This window comes from Dipodomys spectabilis, unplaced genomic scaffold, assembly GCF_019054845.1.
Source record: "Dipodomys spectabilis isolate Male_0828 unplaced genomic scaffold, ASM1905484v1 ptg000004l, whole genome shotgun sequence".
Lineage (NCBI taxonomy): Eukaryota > Metazoa > Chordata > Mammalia > Rodentia > Heteromyidae > Dipodomys > Dipodomys spectabilis.
In genome coordinates, this window is record NW_024870681.1 from 1,180,462 (window position 1) to 1,205,060 (window position 24,599).

At 39.1% G+C, this 24,599-nt stretch overlaps 2 protein-coding genes across 2 annotated transcripts in view; one reads left to right on the forward strand and one right to left on the reverse strand.

The window, feature by feature from the left end:
- Window positions 1-3,128, reverse strand: part of Efcab5 (EF-hand calcium binding domain 5) — a 102,539-nt gene extending 99,411 nt beyond the window's left edge. The window contains exon 1 of the mRNA XM_042694418.1: window positions 3,120-3,128. Within this exon, the coding sequence (XP_042550352.1) occupies window positions 3,120-3,128 (9 nt within the window). The remainder of the gene's footprint in view (window positions 1-3,119) is intronic.
- An 11,223-nt stretch (window positions 3,129-14,351) lies between these two features.
- The window catches only part of Ssh2 (slingshot protein phosphatase 2), a 220,943-nt gene continuing 210,695 nt past the window's right edge, over window positions 14,352-24,599 (forward strand). Inside the window, exon 1 of the mRNA XM_042690953.1 lies at window positions 14,352-14,635. Coding sequence (XP_042546887.1) covers window positions 14,573-14,635 — 63 coding nt within the window. The 5' untranslated portion in view covers window positions 14,352-14,572. The remainder of the gene's footprint in view (window positions 14,636-24,599) is intronic.

Genomic DNA, 24,599 nt, shown 5'->3' on the forward strand with positions numbered 1-24,599 from the left:
ATTGAACCCAGGGCCTCATGCATGCAAGGCAAGCGCTCTACCACTTAGCCACCTTCCCAGCCCCTACCCTCATTAATTTTTGAAACATGAATCATGTGTTGCAAAGTGAAATTTTGGTAGCTACATAATTAATGTGAATAAGGCAGATAGATGATAAAGTAAATTTTTTTCTCCAGAGAGTTCTGGAGGCAAAAATATTATTTATCTGGTTTGTTTATATTAAGGAATTAAAATGAATATCAGATCCTCATTTTACTGCAAATGACTGTAGTTCCAATCACAATTTATGAAACCATTGCTGTGCAAAAATTATTTAAGAGTCTGAGTATACATGGGCTATATGCCATGTAAAGAGTACCACTCTGTACAGTATTTTTACAGTAAAAACATATTAAAAATAAAAAGAGTATATGTAGCTGGGCACCAGTGGCTCACACCTGTTATCCTAGCTACTTAGGAGGTTAAATGTTACTTAATCACAGTTCAAAGCGGGTGCGGGCAAACAAATCTGTGAAGCTCTTTTCTCCAACTAACCAGCAAAAAGCCAGAAGTGGGGGTGTGGCTCAAGTGGAAGACTGCCAGCTTTAATTGTAAAAGCTAAGGAAGAGTACCCTGACCCTGAGTTAGAGCCTTAGTACCAGTTTGTGCACATGCACATGCTCGAACACACTCACAGAAGTAAATTATAACCCTGAACTATGATACATCCCAACACTCAGGAGGTACAGGCAAGAGAATCACTGGTTTGAGGATATTCTAGGCTACATCTTGAGGTCTTGTCTCCAAAAGAAAAAGGTGGAAGGACAGAGTAAATTATATACATATACCATGTGGTCTCTGCCTTCATGACAGTTACAATCTAAGCATTTTTTGTTATTATTAAGGCATTATACAGTTACCATCACAATTTCTAAGCACATTTTTATAAGCACTTTTTAGTTTGAAAGAATACACACACGTCACTCTGAAATGTTTTTCTTTATCAATTCTATTTATTCCATATATTCTTATGGAATAGTGAAATAAACTAAAATTACTTTAGAGGCAAAAGATCCACAAAAATGGATGTCTCAAAGTCTTTTTTTTTTTTTTTTTTTTTGGTGGTGGGACTTGAACTCAGGGCCTGGGTGCTGCCCCTGAGATTTTTTGCTCAAGGCAAAGTTTGAGCCATATCTTCACTTCCAGCTTTCTAGTGGTTAATTGGAAATAAGAGTTTCACAGACTTTTCTGCCTGGATTAGCTTTGAACCTCAATCCTAGTTCTCAGCCTCCTGAGTAGCTAGGGTTACAGGTGCAAGCCACTGGTGCGCAGCTCATAGCCTTTTAAAGCAGCTCTTAAGTAAACAAATACTATTAAGTAGATATCTATTATAGTCTCCAACTATAATTGCTTAGAATTTAGCTATCTCCTGAAATTGCTAATGTCTTTTTCCATTTTTAAAAACTTAAATTTTTTTTTAAAAATCCAAATTTTGCTTGAATGTATCCAGATAAACACAATTCAGTAACTGACATTGAGTGCCTTCTATATGTAGGCAGATGTCAGAGTTAAAAAAAGATAATTAAAGCCTGTCTTTGAAGAGTTCCCAATTCCCAGTTCAACCTGCAAAGTCTGAGAGTAGAGGTACATACAACTTAAGGAGCAGAAAGGAATAAGCTATTTTCTCAGGGCAGCCAGAAGGTTTTCACAGAAATAGATTTTCAAGCTGGTTTGTAAGGACTAGTAAAAGAAATTCTGTGTAATGGATGGGGGAAGGGCATTTGAAACACAAGGAACAATACACTCAATGGAACAAAGTTTAAAAAGTGAAGTGTTTGGGAAACAGAGCCTAATTATGTAAAAGATACTGGCAGAAGATGAGACTAAAAAGCTAATTCTAGGCAATCACAATAAAACCCCTTCATACTACAAATACATGTTAATTCAAAACTAACATAAATATTTTAAAAAATCATGCTAAATCAAACAGTTTGGACTTTATTCTGTGCTTTCTAAGGAAAGGGCAGATAGGATCAAATTGATGTTTTTAAAAAGTTAACTTTTGCTGGGTGTTGGTGGCTTATGCTTATAATGTTAGCTATGAAGATGCCTGAGATCTGAGGATGGAAGTTCAAAGAAATCCTAATCCCTTATAATTTCTTGGGTGATGGTCCCTTATAATTTCTTGGGTGATGGGAGCACCTTTTACTCTAATGAGATGACTCTTGGTGGGATCTTGGATTGGCTCAGGATGGGAGATGATGGCTGCTAAGAGAACCAGCCATGTCATTAGTAAATTGGCCTTTTTTTTTTTTTACAGAGTTGGACCTTTTAGGTATATTTCTCCCAATGTCAGGGAGAGGAACAGAGCTAAATATCAAGTTGATCACCAATAGCTAATGATGGACTCCATCATAACTTTCATAATGGGGCCTCTATGAAAATCAAAAGGAGAGGTTTTTGGAGAGCCTCTGGGTTGCTGAATTCATAGACATACTGGAGGGTGGCATGCCTAGAAAGGGAATACAGAATATTACCAGAGGGTTTTGTGGCAATCAAAAAAATATTCTTTCTTCTAGTCATAGAACTAATAGTGATAAAATAATAACAATAGTAGTAGTGATAAACTTTTACAACAGATTGATGTGGGTTGCAGAATTGTAGTGCTGGATGAACTGACAGAAATTAACTCATGAAAATAAAGGCAAGGACTGAGGAGACACCCTACATTTCAATGGTGGGGGGAGGGGCATGCAGCTGAATAGAAAATTGATAACCTCCAAATCCTGAATCACTTTGAGATTCCCTTTCTCTGTTTGTCTTTCTTCCTTTTCTTTTTCTCTCTTTTTTATTTTCTCTCTCTTCTCATTTTCTCTCCTTTCTTTCATTTTTCTTTCTCTTTCTTTCTCTCCTTTCTCTCCTTCCTTCCTTCCTTCCTTCCTTTCCTTCCTTCCTTCCTTCCTTCCTTCTTTCTTTCTTTCTTTCTCTCTCTCTCTCTCTCTCTCTCTCTCTTTCTTTCTGCCAATGATTATAGTTTGCCCTGGTTTTGAGGAAACTAGGCATCTTGTAATTAAAGACATTGTAACAATGCCATCTGGGGAAGGTACCTTGCAAGGGGAAACATTTTCCTTAAGACCTACCTCCAGCATCTCTTACTACTAGAAGATTCATAACTAATATTGGATTTTATGTTCCTCCAGCAGACAAATGCAAAGTCTGACCAGGAAGAAAAAACATTTATAGCAAAAGAATTTCACTATTTGCTTATGTGTTGGCAGAAACCCAGGGAATATGTGTGGAAATATAAGGAAGCAAGGACAGAGTATAATACTGGATTGAGCAGAATTCATTGACATGGGTACATTTATCAGTTATAAAAGATAACAGATTTAATGTGTTCATATAAAGCTAGAGTTGATACAAACCATTTACTCAGTAAGTTCACTGAAACTTGGACTCCACAGTGGCCAATGCTTAATTAAGGTGAGATACCAGAAATGGCCTGGAATAAATATGAAGGAAGTCCAAAGGCTGAGGGAGATAGGCATGTTGGAATAGATTTATCACATATGACCAGGCCATCTACTTTCCCCAATTCTGTATGTCTTCCAAGAGGACTCAGGTGACACCTCTTTACTAAGGACTTGACAAAAACTACATTAATGAATAGGAGTACCTATATCATGTATATGTCTGTGTATGTCTGTGTACATATACAAATATATGCCAAGACAAGTTTCTACATTATTTCAACCTGTTACTTTTTCAACTGCAGGGAAGGATGGATCCCTTTAAGGAACTCACTCATTGATACTATGCCACTACTTTTGCCATTAAAAACTAGTTCTAAATTTGTGAGAATACCACTAAATCTGCTAATTTTTTTCTTTCTCAATGTCCATATCCATCAATTGCTTGTTGCTGCCAGGTAAAAGATAGAACCTTTACTCTAATTTGAATCACATTCAGTCATTCAATCACTTTTTGAATATTTAATTTAAATAGAGATACTGATTGCCAGAACATTCATATTTTCTTTTTGATTCAGGATTAGACCATTACAGTATAAAGTTGAAACCCTAGGAAACCCTCTCCTGTCCCACATGGTAATAAATTTTCAAAACAGGGCTGGGAAGGTGGTTCAGTGGTAGAGCACTTGCCTTGCATGCATGAGGCCCTGGGTTCGATTCCTCAGCACCACATAAGCAAAAAGAAAAAAAAGCTGGAAGTGGCGCTTTGGCTCAAGTGGTAGAGCACTAGCCTTGAGCTGAAGAGCTGAGGGACAGTGCCCAGGCCCAGAATTCAGGACCCACGACCGGACCCCCCCCCCCCAAAAAAAAATTTCAAAACATTACTTTCTTGAGGTAAGGGGATGTGAGATTGCATATATTAATGCCACCTATAAAGATCTGAAAAAAATGGGATGATGGAATTTATCAATTTAACTTGCCTATTGGGTCTATGGAGAAGGCAGATAGAGCTGAGTACTATGGCACATACAGGTAAATCCTAGCTACTTTCATGGGAGAGATTGGGAACATTTTAGATCAAGACCCAGTCTGGGTAAAAATCTGGCAAGACCTTATCTCATCCAAAATCTGGGTGTAATGGTACACACCTGTCATCCAGCTATATGGGAAGTGTAAATAGGAGGACCATGTTGCAGGCTGGTCCACACAAAAAGTGAGACCTATGTCAAAAATTACCAGAACAAAGAGGCCTGGAGGTGTGGCTGGTATCTGAGGTGTGTTCACCTAGGAAATGCTAAGTCCTGAGTTCAAACCTCATGGAAAAAAAGAAAAAGAAGACATATAAATCTTGGAAAATAACTTGACCATGGATAGTTATAAATTTCATCAGGTGATGCCTTTATTTGCAGCTGCTCCTCCATATATTGCACGTTTACAGGAATACATCAATCTAGCCTTTGGATCCTGATACACTGCTATTATCCTGATATTTATTTCTCCATACAAATTGGCAAGACCAACAGTACACACGTTGGGTATTCCTTATCCAAAATTATTAGAAGCAGAAATGCTTCTGATTTCTCTTTTTTTTCCTTTCAGAGTTTTGGATATTTGCATGTTTATAATGAAACGTCTTAGGGATGGGGTCCAAATTTAAACTTAAAATTAATTTATGTTTCATATACAGCTTATATCCACAGTGGGAATGTTATACAATATTTTAAGTAATTTTGTACATGAAATAGTTTAATAGTGTAGAATTTCCCACTTGTAAAATCATGTTGACACTCATACAGTTGGATTTAAGAGCATTTTGGGTTTCAGATTTTCAGATCAGAAATGTTCAACTTGTCCATTCATAGTCTTGCCTCAGGACATCAATTCTCTCACTCTCTGCTATAAAATAATCCACAAAGACATCCTGACCTCCCAGTCAGTATCACATTGACTGGAATACACTGGTGGTGGACTATGCTGCTAACTCTATTGGCAAAGCAGAAAGTAGAGAGGTCATTATCTTTGTGAGATATATGCAAACAAGAGGATGGGAGATAAATTCCATTCATGGTATCAGTTTCTGTATCAGTCAAGTGCCATTTATTATTGTCTCAGCTCCAAAATATCAACTTCTTTCATGTTGGAGCTGAGACCTTATTTCTTTGCCTTGACAGTTGGTTTCCTGTACATCGCCTGACTAATTTTCCTGTATGCTTTAACCTATAGAGGTTTCTTTATCTTGGTAGCATACCTTTTTGTACCAATAGTTAAATCGAGTTTGAAGTTGTTTAGTAAATACTATTCTTGTAATATTTACTAACTCAAAGATACCAACATCAGACACCAATGCTCTTTCCTCAGAGGTCAGGTCCCACAGAGCCCCTCCTCTAAGCCCCAGAAACAACAATGTTAACTGAATAATCAATGCCCTGTCCCTAGAGACTCAAGTTTATTCTTATTTTTTTAATGCTTTTACTTTTATTGGGCTTTTAAAATATTTTTATTGTAAAAATACTGTACAGAGGGGTTACAGTTATATGAGTAGTGTAATGAGTACATTTCGTAGTAAGCATTTTTACCTCCTCCTTTGTTTTCCCCCTACCATCACTTCCCTCCTCACCTCTCAAACTATTCCTGCGCATGCCCTTGACATTGTAAAGTTCATTTTCAACATAGTGTCCTGTACATCTCATCATCACAATGGGTCAACCTGCATCGCCATTTATGCATTCTGCTATACCTCTTCCCCTCCCCAAATTACAAAAATGTATATACAAGATGCAGAACACCAGAATCAAATACAGTGAAAACAGGGGGGTTTATACCATGGGGGAAGAACATATAAAAGAAACAAAAGAATCACATTGTGCATTATAAGTACATTAAAAACAATACCAAGAAAGAAAAAACCACTTGTGTCCCTTTCTTGGGGACATTTTGCTTAACATTGTCTCATGTGGTCATATGTACAAAGCCTTTGATCTTCTCTGCTTGTCCTAGACATGAACTAGTCATTGCAAACAAGGGAAACCATGGGACCTATGTTTCTTTGGACCTGGCTTGCCTCACTTAATATAATTTTTTCCAAGTTTTTTCAATTCCTAACAAATGAGGTAATATCATTCTTTCTGATGGAGGCACAGAATTCCATTGTGTATATTATATATATATATATATATATATATATATATATCACATTTTCTTGATCCATTCATCTGTTGAGGGGCATCGGGAATGGTTCCATATCTTAGCTATGGTAAATAATGCTGCAATAAACATGATTGTGCTGGTAGCTTTGGTATGACCTTGTTTGTGATCATTTAGGTAAATGCCAAAAAGTGGGATTGTTGGGTCATAAGGGAGCTCTATGTGGAGTCTTTTGAGGAACCTCCATACTGCTTTCCAGAGTGGATGAACAAGTTTACACTCCCACCAACAATGCAGTAGGGTTCCCTTTTGGCCACATCCCCTCCAACATCTGTTGTTATTAGATTTCTTTTTTTTGGGGGGGGGGGGGGCCGGTCATGGGGCCTGAACTCTGGACCTGGACGCTGTCCCTCAGCTCTTCAGCTCAAGGCTAGTGCTCTACCACTTGAGCCACAGCACCACTTCTGGCTTTTTTCTTTTTGCTTATGTGGTGCTGAGGAATCGAACCCAGAGCCTCATGCATGCAAGGCAAGCGCTCTACCACTGAGCCATCTTCCCAGTCCTAGATTTCTTGATTATAACCATTCTAACTGTGGAATCTCAATGTTGTTTTGATTTGCATTTCTTTTATGGCTAGAGAAGTTGAGCATTGGGGCTGGGAAAGTGGCTCAGTGGTAGACCGCTTGCCTTGCATGCATGAGGCCCTGGTTTGATTCCTCAGCACCACATAAGCAAAAAGAAAAAAGCCGGAAGTGGTGCTGTGGCTCAAGTGGTAGAGCACTAGCCTTGAGCTGAAGAGCTGAGGGACAGCACCCAAGCCCAGAGTTCAGTCCCCACGACTGGACTCCCCCCAACCCCCCGCAAAAAAAAAAAAAAAATGAAGTTGAGCATTTCTGCATGTGTCTATTGGCCATTCTTATTTCCTCTTCAGAGAAGGCTCTCTTTAAGTCTTCAGTCCACTTATTAATCAGGTAGTCGTTTCTTTGAGGATTAGTTGTTGGGGGATTTAGTTTTTTGAGTTCTAAGTATATTTTAGATATAAGACCCTTGTCCATTGTATGGCTAGTGAAGATCTTCTCCCAGTTCATGGGCTTTCTATTGATCTTGCTTGCTATGTCCTTTGCCATGCAGAAGCTCTGCAGTTCCACGAAATCCCATTTGTCCAACCTTTCTTTGATTTGTTGTGTTTCTGGGTCTCTATTAAGAAAATTTCAGCCTGTGCCAAGGAGCCCTAGAGTTTCTCCTATTCCTTCATGTAATGTTTTCAGGGAGTCTGCTTTTATTTCAAGGTCTTTGATCCATTTGGAGTTGATTCTGGTGCAGGGTGATATATAAGGATCTAGCTTTAGTTTTCTACAAGTGTTTAACCAATTTTATAAGCACCATTTACTGAAAAGGCTGTCTTTCTTCCATTCTATTTCTTTAGCTCCCTTGTCAAAGATTAGGTGGCTATAGGTCTGTGGATTCATTTCTGGGTCTTCAGTCCTATTCCATCGGTCCTCATGTCTGTTCTTATGCCAGTACCAAGCTGTTTTGATTACTATGTCTTTAGTAGAATTTGAAATTTGGAATTGATATTCCTCCAGTGTTATTCTTTCTATTAAGGATTTTTTTTTGCTATTCAGGGTCTTTTATTGTTCCATATGAACTTTTGGATTGCTTCTTCTATTTTATTGAAGAATGAGGCTGGGATATTGATAGGTATCACATTGAATTTGTAGATAGCTTTTGGCAGTATTGCCATTTTCACGATGTTAATCTTCCCAATCCAGGAGCATGTGAGGCTTTTCCACTTGCTTAGTTCTGATTTAATTTCCTTATTCAGATTTTTAAAGTTCTCATCATAGAGGTCCTTCACCTCTTTTGTTCACTCCTAAGTATTTTATTTTTTTGTGGGGCTATTACAAAAGGGGTTGCGTTCCTAATTTCAGCCATACTCTTCAATACCAAAAGCCACCAAAGGAACTCCTGTAACACATGAAGGCTGAACAACACACTGTTGAACCACCAGTGGGTCATAGAAGAAATTAGAAAGGAAATTCAAATGTTCATGCTATTTAACAAAAATGAACACATAAACTATCAATTCCCCTGGGACACAGCAAAGGCAGTACTCAGAGGCAAGTTTATAGCTCTGAGTTCCTACATTAACAAATTGGAGAGATCTGAAACCAACAATTTAATGAGGCACCTACAGCTCCTGGAAAAAGAGCAACAAGCTAAACCCCAATCCAGTAGACAGAAACAAAGAATTAAAACTCTGAATTAAGTGAATTACAGTCCAAAAAACTATAGAAAGAATTAACAAAACAAAGAGTTGGTTATTCAAAAAAATTAATAAAACTGACAGACCCTTAGCAAATCTTATGAGAAAAAAAAAGAGAACACACCTAAATAAACAAACTCAGAGATGAGAATGGAAACATCACTACAGAAACAGCTAGGATTCAGAATATAATAAGGGGATACTTCTCAAATCTTTATGCTAATAAGTTTGAGAATCTGAAAAATATGGACACATTTCTAGCAAATATTGACATGCCCAAACTAAACCAAGATGAGTTAAACCAACTTAATAGACCCATATCAACGATCGAAATAGAAACAGCAATAAGAGACCTCCCACCCAAGAAAAGCCCCGGATGGATTTACAGCTGAATTATACAAGGTCTTCAAAGCAGAACTCACACAAATACTCCTCCAACTATTCAATGAAAATGAAAGCAAAAATTCACTACCACACTCTATGAAGCCAGCATAACCCTCATCCCCAAACCAGGCAGGGACTCATCAAAGACTTATTTCTTTGATGAACATTGATGCAAAACTTCTAAACAAAATCTTGCCCAATCGACTTCAACTCCTCATAAAAAAAAAAAATCATACACCAAGCTGGGCACCGGTGGCTCACACCTGTAATCCTAGCTACTCAGGAGGCTGAGATCTGAGGATCTCGGTTCAAAGCCAGCCTGGGCAGGAAACTCCGTGAACTCTTATCTTCAATAAACCACCAGGAAACTGGAAGTGGCGCTGTAGCTCAAGTGATAGAGCGCTAGCTTTGAGCTGAGGGACAGTGCTCAGGCCCAGAGTTCAAGCCCCATGACTGGCAAAAAAAAAAAAAAAATGTAGTAAAGGTTATTAAAATTTAATAGATGAGCTATTGTAACTATGTAGAGGTAATATATAACTTGACTGTACTCCAGTAATTTTCAGCTCTTATGTATTCCATCTATGCTATATTTACTTACACGTGCAACTACGATCATTATTCCAAATGTAAGAGATTTGATTATCAAAGATAGAACTATGATTTCTTTAAAATTTCACCTCCCCACCCCTTGTCTTTCTCTCTTTGAACAAGCTTAGCTATGTAAACTAATCACATTTCATTTGGTGTGTGATGAATGAATTACAGATAAACCACAAGATAGTTATCTGTGTAACCCCTGGAGTGGCTTGGAGAAAACTGGAGTGGTTGTTAATTCTAAGTAAGGTACTCCAGACCAGAAATGGTGTAATTTAGTGATTCTCAGAAAGCAGTTTATAAATTGAGATGACACATCCTATTATGGCCCTGTGATTCCACTGAGTAGCAAGCAAAATAAAGGATTTGTTAAGCAAAACCAAGGATTCTTCTACTACAAAGGCATCACTTTCAGAAGCCAGGTGTGGTGCATATGGCTGCTTATTATGAACAATGAGTTTTAGAGATACTAGAATAGAACATTTTCCAAATACCCCAGCAACAGAACTTGTACCCAAGCTCATGTGTGGCCAGGAAAGTGGGGAAGCCTGATAGAATCTCCAACATGGAGATTCAGTCTCAACATCTCTTTTCATATACATTAAAATTTTCCCTTATCTGTCTGATATGCACTTCTACTTATATCTGAGTTAGATGCAAAATTACTGCTCTAATAACTGTTAAATTCTCCAAGTTAGAGATTTGTTATTATTCTGTAATATGAACTTGATATAAAGAGTTAGAGCAAATTCTAGATAAATTTACATATCACAAGAGATTTTCACATTGCATTTGCTGATTATAAAAAAGAAGAGCTATGAGACATAAAATTGTTTATAAATTTTGAAATATAGCAAAACTGTTTTACATTTTTATTAAGTACTTGTATGACTCAAATTTTTAGTAATAGTGAATACAAGAGTTGAAATATCACCATTAAATTGTCCTATTGAGCAGGTACTATATGCAGTAATTTTAATGATGAAACTCAACATTATAACATGTTATGTTTACAGAAAAAAACCTTAGTTTCCATCAAATTTTTGAAAAGATTTTGCTTGGAAGCCTACACAAATCCAGTATTTCATATTATCCTTAATATATTCATTTTATTTTTCATTAAAAGTATGTGATATAAAGAAACCATTTTTTTCCCATCAAACCCCATGTAGTTGTTTCAAAATACTTGTTAAGTAATCCCAATGTGCTGTACAAATATTATTTCTAGGGATGTCATGATGTCAAAAAGGATTGAGAAACAGTTTTAACTTTTAGATCAGGATTCTTAACCTAAGGTCCCTTGATTGATTTTAGTGGTTATGTGAAATATGCAAGTGCATCTTTCTGAGGAAAGGGTCAATAGCTTTCATCAGGTTCTCAGAGTTTAAGAAGCAGCTGATCTTAGGAGTTTCAAGTTCTTGTATAATTTGAAAACTAAAGAATTAATAGCACAAGTTAAGGGTTAAATGGGCTCCAGTGGTACAATCAGGCCTCCGGTATCATACATAGGTGGGAAGAGTGAGGGTGCTATAAATAGGGCTAGAACTTTTGTCTTTTTGGCTCTATTGAAAATCCTGCTTTGGGATTTTTTTACTCCAGTTAAACTGGCATAGTAAAAAGATCCCAGTAAAAAGATCTCTTTTAGTAGATAGGTCTTCTCAGATCACCAGAAGACCAAGCAGAAATTAGGATAGAACCTAGGGAAAAGTAGTTATGAATGGGGCAGAAAGATTAGATTTCAAATTTTAAACATGATCCAACCCAGTTCAAAAAGTAGCTATACTAAGATCAGTAGCTAAGTAATTTTTAAGTACATTTTCTCAACCTGTCTTCTCTGTTTCTATAAACTTTTGTACAACTCTAGATGTCTCCTATCAATATATTTCCTTTAGGGCCTTAAAGAAATGACCTTAAGCCACTAAACTGGACTGTAATCATATGTTGATGTGTTTTTCCCTACCTATGAATCCTTCAGAAGTTGAAAAACATTTTTTAAACACTATGTAGTAGGTAACATATACTTAAATATTTTCTCAATTGATAATAATAAACACATACCAACAAGTTGCAAATATAGTGTCATTAAATGGCAGGAAAAGATATTTTCCATGTAAATTAATGTTAACTTCCTGATGCAAACAAAATTGTGAATTTGTGTACCTTATATTCAATTTTAACTAAGAATTCATCATCGGGCTGGGAAGGTGGCTCAGTGGTACAGTGCTTGCCTTGCATGCATGAGGACCCTGGGTTTGATTCCTCAGCACCACATAAGCAGAAAAAGCCGCATGTGGCACTGTGGCTTAAGTGGTAGAGCACTAGCCTTGAGCTGAAGAGCTGAGGGACAGCGCCCAGGCTCAAGAGTTCAGGCCCACGACCGGAAAAAAAAAACCAAAAAAGAATTCATCATGTTAGATATACTGAATACTTAGCTACAGATGTGTCTTAATCATTAATCCATGCCTAGGGCTAAGCAGAAGTATGGATTATGTTTTTTTTTAATTCTTTTTATCCTCTTTTGCTTGAAGCTATTTTCTGCACCTAGGTTATACTAAACAAAAGATAGTTGCGCTTGGAACAAATAAACAGAATAGACAGTTACCTTAATTTTATGTTTTTTAAATCAGTTTATAAATAACCATACATTATCTCATTTGATCACAAGTATCCTGTGAGTTAGGGTTCCTTTGTAGAGAAGGAACTAAAGCTCAAAAGTTCAAGCCATTTACATAAGGTTTTACAGAGCCGGAACTAGAAACCAAATCTCCTGACTCTTTATAGTGTTTCTTCCTGTAAGGTAGGATGAGTTTCTTAAGAGTATGTTACTACATATAAGTAGAAGTGTTGCTATCCTTGCATAAATCAGCAAGGCAACCAACATCCTATAGCCACATGATTTACATAATACTTTTTCTTTTGTTTATAAACACATATTTCATACTATGTATATTGCTTCGCTCTGTGTCTAGTTTCCTGTTTGGTTTCTTAAGCACTGGTTCAAAGTTCTTACTTCTGAACCTTGCCTTCTCTTTTCCTGTTTACTGGGCAGCTCTGGGAAAAACACAGTCAGACTGTTTAATCTGTGAACCATACATCTTTGTTTAATTTTGTCTCACAGGCACTCTTGATCACCACCAGGGGGCAAAAGCCTACCAGCTGGCTTCACTGCAATACATTGTATAGGACTGTACAGTATAGGGACCCTCAGTGCTTGATTCTTGAGGGAACCTCCCTACTAATTATTTCAACCACAGGGCCCCAGGGAGAGAACAAAGGCTCAGTACAGAGGGCTCTTGTGACGCTTAACCATACAGCAACCAGAGAGAGCTCATGACAGTCCTGTCAGTTTAAAAGGAGCGATGAGATCCGAGTGTTTGATAAACAGGAGAAGGTGGACTTTAATGACTGCGAACTCGAGTGTGTTTTCTACAGCTTTGATATACAGGATGGTGTTTACCAGCTCATCCACTCAAATGCAGAAATACATTTGCCAACTCCGTCTGTGTGTAAATAATCATCCTGCTGTTAGCACTGTGATTCCCCACCCCCTTCTGAATCTTGATTTTCCATTACATTCGTGGCTTGTGTTCTGTTAACGGTTTACCTTTTTAGAAAAAAAAAAAAAAATGATTCCCCTAAAATATTTTGTACCTTACATTTCTCCCTGATGTCTATGAAATAATCTAGAGACGAAGAAAGGCTCAACCAGCCGAAGCTGTTTTAATTAGTAGAATTTCTTTACAGCAGGAAGCAAATGCGAGGTAAATAGCAGGTTGGACCTTTACAACTGGGAAGCCCGGCTCTCTGGGCCTCCGAGGCTCATAGCCTTGACTCCACCTCAGACATAATGACTGACTACGGTAAGGTAGTAAAGGAAGCACGAAGGTACCACGAAATCCCGGGGTCTACAAGGAAGGGTGGGGAGAGGATGGTGGGAAAACCCAGAAAATCCCACCCCGACCGCCCCCCCCCCCCCGCTCCCGGGACTGTGTCCAACGAGATAAGGGTCCTCGGGATCCAGCACCCCCGCCCACCCCCACCCCGCGCGTCCCCTCCACGCCCAGCCAAGGCGTCTGCAACCCCACGGAACCCTTTCCCACCCGAAGACGTGTTTACCTCCGGATTTTCACCTCACTTGGCTTTCCTCTAAGGTTGGTTTAGCGGGGCGCCCCACCTCATAAAATGGTTGTCTCTCAGGAAGGAGGGTTCCGGAGGCCCCCCGCCCTGGGAACTCAACCTCTCACCCCCCCCCCCACCACTCCCGCCCCTTACTTCTCTCCCCCACCCCCTCAATCAACCGATTCCCAGCTCCCTTCCCACCCCACTCCACCGACATCACCACAACCCCCAAGGCTCAAGAGGAAACCCGGAGGGGGCGGCGGCCCCGGGCGCACGCACGCGGCCGACTTCCGGCAACTCAAGGGTTACGCCGCGGCGGCGGCGCGCGCTGAGGGGAGAGGCGGTTGCTGACAGGTGGCGCCTGCGCACTGGGAGCACTCATTGTGCCCCGCAGCTGCCGAACCGCCCGCCCGCCGCCCCGTTCGGCGCTCGTCAGTCGGCTAGAGTCCGGTGTTGGGTGCGGAGCCTGAAGTCATTCCCGCGGCCTTCTTTTCCTCCCCTTTTCCTTCACCCTCTCCATCCCACATCCGTCTCTCTCATTCCGGCTCCGTCAACCCTTCTGTCCCCCACACGCAGGACAAGAATGCCCTGCCCGGAACAACCCAGCAGCACCTAGATGGCTTTGGTCACGGTCCAGCGGTCGCCGACCCCCAGCACCACCTCCAGCCCCTGCGCCTCGGTGAGTCCCCTCCCCAGCCGTCGCTCCGCTCGGCTTCTGTCACTGCGGCTCCGCTTTGCCTCAGCGGGTCCCGCCGAACGCCACTGCGCACGCGCCGCGCCGTTCCCAGGCCTTGGCACTCGGTTGCCGCGAACCTTCCCCCCCCTCACACACAAACACACACAGACACACAGACACAGACACACACGTCTGGAAGGCGAGCAGCAGGAACTACGGGACGTGGATTTCTGTCCCCATCATCCTGAGCACTCAGCTCACCGCGCTCGCCCTGTAATCTCCCTGGCATGCCTTCCTATGGCTTAAGTACTTCCTTTCGGGGAATGAGTCATTCTTGCTTTTCACCCTCCTCTCCCCCCCCCCCCCCACTTCTTTTACCCGCTGTTGCTCCGCTGCGGGAAGGGGACTCGGGGACTCTACACCCCCATTCCCTCACCCCCACCATTTCAGGGAACCGTTCAGCATTTGCACACTGCACACCCTTCTGCAGACTCGCCTGGGTGTGTGCCGTCCTCCCCCCCCCCCCCCCCTCCAGTCACTTGCCATCTTTCTTGTGCTGTGGACTGTTAAGGCTTCATTGGGCTGCTGAACGGTTGTTACACCCTTGCTTTTTTTTTTTTTTTAACTCTTCCTGCACCCCTCCCCCTGATGACTGTGGTGGTTCCTGCTTCTGAGGCTCTTTACCTTCCCTCAAAAAAAAAAATAAGAAAGCATCTATCTGGTGCTCTCGATGACCACTGCCAATTAATTTCCATCTTACAGACCTTATACTCATTGCATATGATCATTCTTTTCCTTGGGTTGTATTTGAATGGCGCGTTACTTCAGATGCCTATGCCAATAATAAAGCATGCATCCAGAAGGAAAATACCCTGAACCAGCCTTTTCCTGCTGGGCCCGCCTTTGCCTTCCCTCTTCGCCCCACCCCCATTCCTTTACAATTCCATTCTCAGGCTTCATTTTTGAAAATAGCTATTTAAAATGTTATCCCTGGGGGTTGGGGTGGTGGGGGTGTGTGGGCAAAGTGGGCTTTAAAAACAAACAGCATCCAGACATTTTAGAAAGCAACGGAATGGAAATATGAACAGTTGGAAAAACTACCTTGAACTTCCTACAGAACAAAAATTGTTGTTGGATTTAGTGTTGTCAAGTTGCAAAGAGATTTGCAGTAAACAGTGATCCATCTTCCACTGTATAAGTTGGGTTACTCATTTATTTGCTAACCTAGGTAAGAGGTTTGATAACTTGAAAGTATGCTACTTTGGGATTCCACTAGCTTTCTGAATTTCAAAAATTTGTTGTGAATAGTGGTGGGTTTTCCCCCCTGATTTCCTTTTTCCTGCATTTTATGTGACCAAATTATAAAAATTGTATCTTAATTCATACAGTGATTGCATTTCAGAGTTTCACTTATCTTGTGTTGTTTTAGAGTGTAGCTCTCAAGTCCTTGGGTAGAAGTTCAGAGAGAGAGATTTCCAGTGGCTATAAGGAAAAAATGATTTATTTATTTATTTATTTGGGTCCGGTCATGGGGCCTGAACTCTGAGCCTGGGCGCTGTCCCTCAGCTCTTCAGCCCAAGGCTAGTGCTCTACCACTTGAGCCACAGAGCCACTTCCGGCTTTTTTCTTTTTTCTTATGTGGTGCTGAGGAATCAAACCCAGGGTCTCAGGCATGCAAGGCAAGCCCTCTACCACTGAGCCAATTTTTTAAATCAATAGAGTATACACTGCATTAGTGCCCATTGCTGGAAGTATTTAAGCAAAGGTTGGAGGACCTTTTGCCTAGGAGGTTGCTATAATAGGAGACTTCTAATTCCCTTCTTTTTTTTTTTTTCTTTTTTCTTCTTGCTTATGTGGTGCTGAGGAATGGAACCCAGGGCCTCATGCATGCAAGGCAAGCACTCTACCACTGAGCCACCTTCCCAGCCCCTCTAATTCCCTTCTAAGTCTTTAAGAGTCTATGATTTAAGAATAATTGTACTTCTAAACATTTTAAGATTCTCTTAAGAAAAGTATCATAGGGAAAGAAATTTAATGTAATTTATTTTTATGTGTGGTACTTTATAGGAGACTTTTAGAAAGTCATTAACATACCATCAGAATACATCTGAGTTCACTCTGCTAATAAACTCTGGTTTTTGGCTACTAAGATTGATTTTTGGCTGAGAAAGTAATGGAGCATTAGTAGATATATTGACATAAATTAGAAACCAGTAATATAATTTTCCCTAGGCATTGTAAAATGCTATAACAATATGCTTATTGCTACCATTCATATTTTCTTTAACTAAATAATTGCTAGTTAGCCATATCTACTTGATGTGACTTCATTAGCCAAAACTTGGGTTACTTTAGAATCTTGTAGTAGGTTAATAATCACTTTTAACATAGGCAATTAAGGAGATCATGGCAGACTCAGTTGTTAAGTTTAAATGACTGCTATTTCTATATCTACTAGCCTAATTTTTGAGTTGTTTTTACTTGGCATTGGAATATTGGTACGTGTGTGTGTGTGTGTGTGTGTGTGTGTGTAAAACAGCATTATTAGTAGGACTAATAAACCAGTTATCTTTCCCTTTAAATTGTCTTCCTATTTGACTTAAGTGCTCAGCTGAGTTGTCTTAGGTCTTTGTGCTCCAATATTTGGCTGCTGTCTGTTCTGCATTTATTCTAGTGTTGTATCTTTTGCTGCATGAACAGGTTGGGTTGTTTGTTTTAAGAAGCAGAGTGCAAAAGGAATCTAGAGAGTCATATGAGAGGTTTGATTTTGTGAGGCTGGAATTTTTTTAAATTGTATTGTAAAGGTGATGTACAGAGAGTTTACAGTTACATAAGTCAGGGAAGCTGGAAATTTAACTTTTAAATTAATCACTCTAAGCATTGGGACAGTTTAATACTGTTAGCTCTTCATTATTAGTGCAAATGACTGTTGTAAATATTGAAGTCTGTATGACATTTACCTGTCAGGATGGAAGTTATCTGGGTGCCAGGTACAGCAGATAAAAACACTTGAGGTGGAAAGGTACAAAATGCGAGTGAGGGGAATCGTACACTATGTACATGAAAACCAGTTTGTAATGGTCATAAGCATTTTCTGAAGTTAGATTATTATAAAACATCAATAGTGGTGGTAATAATAAAAATAACACTGCCTAATATATCTTAGATCTTCATCTATGCCAATGCTTTATATCATGCTTAGTGCTTTACATTCAAGGATTAACTTACTATACCCTTAAAAGAAGTTGCTCTTATCTTCATTATAATGAAGAAACTGAGGCAAGGAGAGTCGAAGGAATATGCTCTGTGATATCATTGGGCCTAGCAAATGATTAGAGTTGTAATTCAAGCTCAGATGCATCTAACCTTAGGATTTTTCTTTTTTTCCCCCCCTCTTTTGTGATCAAGGAAACTTATAGGTGGTTCTCAAACTAGTTCTTGTAGGATGAGTAGAATTTCTGTATGCCAAGATGGGAGTTAGGAAGAAGAGAATGTATGCAAAAAGATTTAGAGACAGAAAGCTTAAGGTGTAACTAAAGGAATTAGACTATTTTAAGGAAGGATTTGTTTGGAAGAATAGAGATAAATAAAGTGAGATGGCAGCCAGGACTACACAGAAACTACTGAGTTTAGATGTTTGAACTTGATAAAGAGGTAATGGAGCGGTTTTGAGCAGATATGATCACAGTGTGTTTTAAGAAAGTTGATCTAGGAGGTACAGAAAAAATATGTTCAGCTATTTCTTCAGCCTCTGATTTCATTTCCTTTGAATACATACCCAATAGTGAGATCACTGGATCATATGACAGTTTAGTTTTCAGATTTTTTGCTTTTTAGTGGTACTGGGATTTGAACTCAGGACCTGTGCTTGCTAGGTAAATTCTATACCACTTGAGTAATACCCCCAGCTATTGTTTGTAGTTTTTGGAAGAACCTCTATGCTGTTTTCTATCTTGCCTTTACCATTTTATATTCCTTCCAACAGTATATGAGAATTTGTTTTTCTTTGCATCCATAACACAAAACTTTGCCATGTATTGATTAAAATTGTATGAATTTAGCTGGGTGCTGGTGGCTCATGCCTGTAATCCTAGCTACTGAGGAGGCTGAGATTTGAGGATTGATATTCCAAGCCAGCCCGGGCATCAAAGTCCAAGAGACTCTTTTTTTTTTTTAAGGTCCGGTTGTGGGGCCTGAACTCTGGGCCTGGGCGCTGTCCCTCAGCTTCTTCAGCTCAAGGCTATCGCTCTACCACTTGAGCCACAGTGCCACTTCCGGCTTTTTTCTGTTTGCTTATGTGGTGCTGAGGAATCGAACCCAGGGCCTCATGCATGCAAGGCAAGTGCTCTACCACTGAGCTACCTTCCCAGCCCGTCCAAGAGACTCTTATCTCCAATAAACTACTCAGAAAAAGCTGGAAGTAGTCTGTGTCAAGTGGTAGAGCATATCCTTGAGCACAAAAACTCAGAGACAGTGCCCATGCCCTGAGTTCAAGCCCCAGGGTGGCACATATATATTTTTTTGACTGCCAATTGAATAAAGGAACAAGATTTGAAATGCAATCAAAAGTGTATATTCTCTTTGGAGTTCACTTATGTTGCAAAATTGACAACTTAGAAGAGAATCATCTTTGTCTATAACAAATCATTTTAGGTGATACTCTTATTAAAACTAACTTAATTTACATAAAATGCTTACATTTTGAGTATTTAATTTCCTTACTCTTAGAATAGCAAAGTAGGAATGTAAAACAGGCATCTATAACACTGGAAAATGGTAGTTAATGTTTTCACAACAAGGGAAAGAGGAGCTGGGAATGTGGCTTAGAGGTAGAGTGCTTGCCTCGCATGCATGAAGCCCTGGATTCAATACCCCAGTGCCACATAAACAGAAAAAGCCAGAACTGGGGCTGTGGCTCAAGTGGTAGAGTGCTAGCCTTGAGCAAAAGCAGCTCAGGGACAGTGCCCAGGACCTGAGTTCAAGCCCAGGAATGGTAAAAAAAAAAAAAAAAAAGCCAGCAAAGGTTAAAAAATTAACCAGCTAGGTGAGGTGGTGTATATCTATAATCCCAACACTTGGGAGGCTATGGCAGGAAGATGGGGAGTTGAAAGCAGTCTGGATTATATGGTGAGTTCCCTGTTATCTGGAATTACATACAGGGAGACTCTGTCTTAAAAAACAAAAAACAGCAACAACACTAACAAAAATACCTCACCAGGGGCTGGGAAGGTGGCTCAGTGGTAGAGCGCTTGCCTTGCATGCATGAGGCCCTGGGTTCGATTCCTCAGCATCACATAAGCAAAAAGAAAAAAAAATACCTCACCAAAAATAAAGTCCCAAACAAAAATCAAGCTGGGTTCTGGTGGCTCACCCTTGTAGTCTTAGGAGGTTGAGATTTGAATGATCGAGGTTTGAAGCCAGCCCTTACAGAAAAGTCCTCAAGATTAAAAAAAAAAAAAAAATCCCAAAGAGAGGCTCAACTAGATGGCAGCTGAGCAAGCATGAGGCCCTGAGTTCAGACCCTGGTACTAGAAAAACAAAAATAGTTTAGCCATTTTTTGCTACTTAGTGTGAGGACAAATATTCCTAGTAGTTCCTAAAGCCATCATAATGATGACTGAATCATCATAAGAAGACTTAATCTTGTTTGGTCCTGAATCATCATAAAAAAGTCTTAATCTTGTTTGGCCCTGACTTAAGCAATAAGAATTAAATGTGATGTATTTTTAAATAGATGCTTATCCAAATTTCACCAATGTTTTGATATTTAAGATGTACTCTTCAAGGAGTATGGAAATTCAGGCCTGTAATACCAGCTACCCATGAGGTTAAGGCAGGAGCATCAGGGGCCTGCCTGAGCAACACAGAACTCTGTCAAAAAACAAAATAGCAGCTTCAATTAAGCTCATTTACATATATATCCTATTAACTGATGATGCTAGATAAAAAAAGACATTATTGAGTTATACATGTATCCCTAAGTATGGCTACAATTTTTCTGCTGGCAGAGGAAAAAAAAAGTCAAGCAAATATGAAACTGATTTACATGAAGTGTAAATACTTAAGACAATGCTATTGAAGTTTTTGAAATAGCTTTATAAACTGCATGAACTCAAGAAATAACATGAGCTGGGGGACTGAGGGACTGGGCATATAGTTTAGTAGTCTTTAAAGAACTTGCCTAGCATGAGCAAGGTCTTAGTCTTGAACTCCAACACTGAAAAGAAAAAGAAAAAAGGATACATGGCCATTGCAGAAAAATTTTAAATTCAGAAAAGTAAACAGAAAAAAAAAGGTGTGAAATGATTGTTCTTGTTTTTTGAGAGCTATGCGACCCAGGCTAGCCTCAAATTTGTGATGCTCCTACTTCCACTTCTGGAATGCTGAGATTATCATTATTGTATTATACAAAGCTATATATAGTTTTGCATTAAAAAAACTTTGGTATATATCATAGATATATTGCCCTGTTAAAGATAGCTGCATTGAGCCTGGGGATGTAGCTCTTTGGTAGAGTTCTTGTCCATCATGCCTAAGGCCTTGGATTTTATCTCTAGCACCACACAAAATAAAACAAAACAGAACAAAACAAAACAAAACAAAAAACCCAAAGACACTAAACTAAAACAACACCAACAAAAAGATTGAACAGTAACATGATGTATTCTAACATTCTATTATTGGTGAGCATCTAATTTTTATCTATCCTTTTTTAAAATATGAATTACATTAGAGTGAATATTATTGGATATAAATAATAAGACCTCATTTTGTAACATTAAGATTTTAAGCAATGGCTTGGTATAGTGGCATACTTCTGTAATCCTAGCTATGCCAGAAGCATAGGTTGAAAGATTGTATGATAGTTCAAAGCTGGCCTAGGCAACAAATGTGAGACCTTATCCCTAAAATAACTAAAGCAGAAAGGCTGTAGACATGGCTCAGGTGATGGAGCACTTGCCCAAGAGCACGAAGCCCTGAGTTCAACCCCAATACTGGCGGAAAAAAAGATGAATCGCCCTAAGCACTAAACTTTTGGATTCCTGTTATTTGTAACCTTTCAAGAAAGGTTATTCCAATTAACATTTATCCCAGCTAGAACTGTATAAGAATGCTTATTTCTCCTGACTTTATTAATAATAGAATAATACCTACTCAAGAAATGGTGGCTTATTCTTGTAATCTTAGCAGAGATCACTAGCATCATGGTTCCAGGCTAGTCAAGGCAAAAAAGTTAACAAGATCCCATCTTATCCAATAGTTAGGCATGGTAGTTGACACCTGTCATACCAGCTACTCAGAAGCCTGAGATCTGATAATATCTGAGTGACTGACATTCTGAGTCAGCCTGGGCAAAACAAAGTTTATGAGACACAAGAAAAAAAGCTGTTTGTGGTGATGTGTACCTGCATCCCTTCTACAATGGAAATCACAAAATCAGAGGATTAAATTGTTCAGGTAAGCTGGGCAAAAAAGGAACCCTGTTGCTGGGTGCCAATAGCTCACGCCTGCAATCCTGGCTACTCAGGAAGTCTAAGGATTGTAGTTTGAAACCAGCCTAAGCAGGAAAGTCTAAGAGACTCTTATCTCCAATTAACCACCAAAAAGTCAGAAGTAGAAGTGTGGCTCAAGTGGTAGAGTGCTGGCCTTGAGCAAAAAAGCTAAAGGACAGTGCCCAGCTCCTGAGTTCAAGTCCCAATATTGTCACACACACACACACACACACACACACACACACACACACACACACACACAAAAGGAAAGAAGGAGAAAAAGAGAAATAAAAAAGAAAGGAGGGAGGAAAGAAGGAAAAAATGAAAGAAAAGAAAGGAAGAAAAAAAGAATAAAAGAAACCTTATCTTAAGAATAACCATAGCAAAAAGGGCTGGGGACATGGTTCAAGTGGTCAATCATTTGCTTAGCAAGCACAAGGCCTTGACTTCAAACACCAATGTTGCCAGATAAAAAGAGTAGGCCCTAGTTGGTTTGATTTGTAGTTTATTATTAGATAAATTGATTATTTTTAGATATTTAATAGGCATTTATTTTAACATTTTATTTTTTTTATTGAGGTGTACATATAAACCTTAGAAGATACCTGTTTTAGTAACTTTACAATTCAGTGATTTTTAACAAGTTTACGGAGTTGTATTAGGCTCAATTCAGTCTTGTATTTCCTTTTTCATAAACTACCTATTCATTCTTTTTAATTCAGATACTCTTGATATATTATTAATATTAACTTTTTCTATTTATTAACTTCTTAATTTCATTTTTACTATTCTTAGAATAAACTGTACAAGAAAGGTTTTGCTTTGAGACCATGAATGAATTAACCTTGCTTACCTTTTTAGCCTGTCCCTGCCTGGCACAGTTATGCTGACATGCTGTGTTCCCTTTGGTTCCTAGGCTGTTATACTTGCTGCTCCCTTTCTAGAACACTTTTTCTTCATCTCTTTAATCTAATTCCTACTCATCCTTCAGGTGTCAGCTTAAATGCCACTTCTGGGAAGCTTCCTTGACTCCACTCCCATACCATGGTCGGTGCTCCTTCTACATGCACCATAGCCTCCTATATTTACCCATGGTGGCTCTTAACTACTTATTCTTTGATTGCTTATTCCCTTAACTAAGCTGTAAGCCAAGGACTTGGCATATTGCATATTTTTGTATCAGAAGGGCTCAAAAGTATTTGACAAATGCCGAGGAGGTCAATGAAAATAGTCATATTTAATAATATTTTTTCATGTTTTTTTAAACATTAGAAGGCTGTCCCAGAGGTCCAAAGTATATGACTACTTCAAAGCCTTTTTTTTTCTGAGTGTGTGGCAGTACTGAGGTTTGAACTCAGAATCCCTTGCTTGCATTCTGTTGACTACACCTGCAGCTTAGCTTTTGGCTAGTTATCATGGAAACGGAGTCTTTTAAGTTAAATTAATTTGGAAAATTATCTTTAAATATTTGTTAAAAAAAGGGTTTAATTTCAACATGTAAGGTGAAGTCTTGAGGGCTTTTCTGCTCTAGATGGCTTTAAACCACAATCCTCAGGATTTCAGCCTTTTGAGTAGCTAAGATTACAGGTATGAGCTTGCTGCCAGGCTTAGTTTTGGTACATGTTACCAAGTTGACCTGCAGAAAGGTTAAATATCCTTGTTTACAACCAGTAATAAAAATGTTTCACTGAGTCCTCATCAACCCCAAGAATCTTCCTCATCACCCATTTTCTTTATCATAATAAAAGCTATTGTTTTTGAACTAGCCACTCTACCAGTCAACTACCTCTGTTTTGTATCTTCCATTCATTTTTCATATAATTCCTGTGGGATGGTGGATTGAACTCAGGGCCTTGTACATATTAAGTACTTGCTTTACCACTAGCCACACCTGTAACCCTACCATCTCTATTTTATAGAGAGTATTGAGGCTCAGACAAGTCAATCAGTCAAGGTTACAGATATGTCATCTGATCCCAGAACTCTTTCTATTAACTGCGAGTATTTTATTGTTGTTTGAATTTATATTTTTTATCAGAGGTTAAAAGGTTTTCAAATACTACCAGCCTTGACAGAATGTACCTGAAGTCTCAGAGAGACAAAACAGGATGATCACTTGAGCCTATGAGTTCAAGATCAACCCAGGCAACACAATGAGATACCAGCTCAACACAACCCCAAAACAGCATTTTTTCCCCATTATGTGTTTTGTCTTAACTTGTTTTTAAATTGCTCAGATACTTTGTCCAGTTTTCTTCATAAGTACTTGTTCTCTCCATATTGATTTGTACATACCTTTTTATTCTAAGAATATTACCCTTTTTCTATTAGGTTGCAAATTTTGTCTATATTTTTATCTTCCATTTTGTTTCGTTTGATTTTACTCATTTTGTAAACACATTTAAAAATTTTAATGTGGCTGGGAATGTGGCTTAGTGGTAGAGTGCTTGCCTTGCATGCATGAAGCCCTGGGT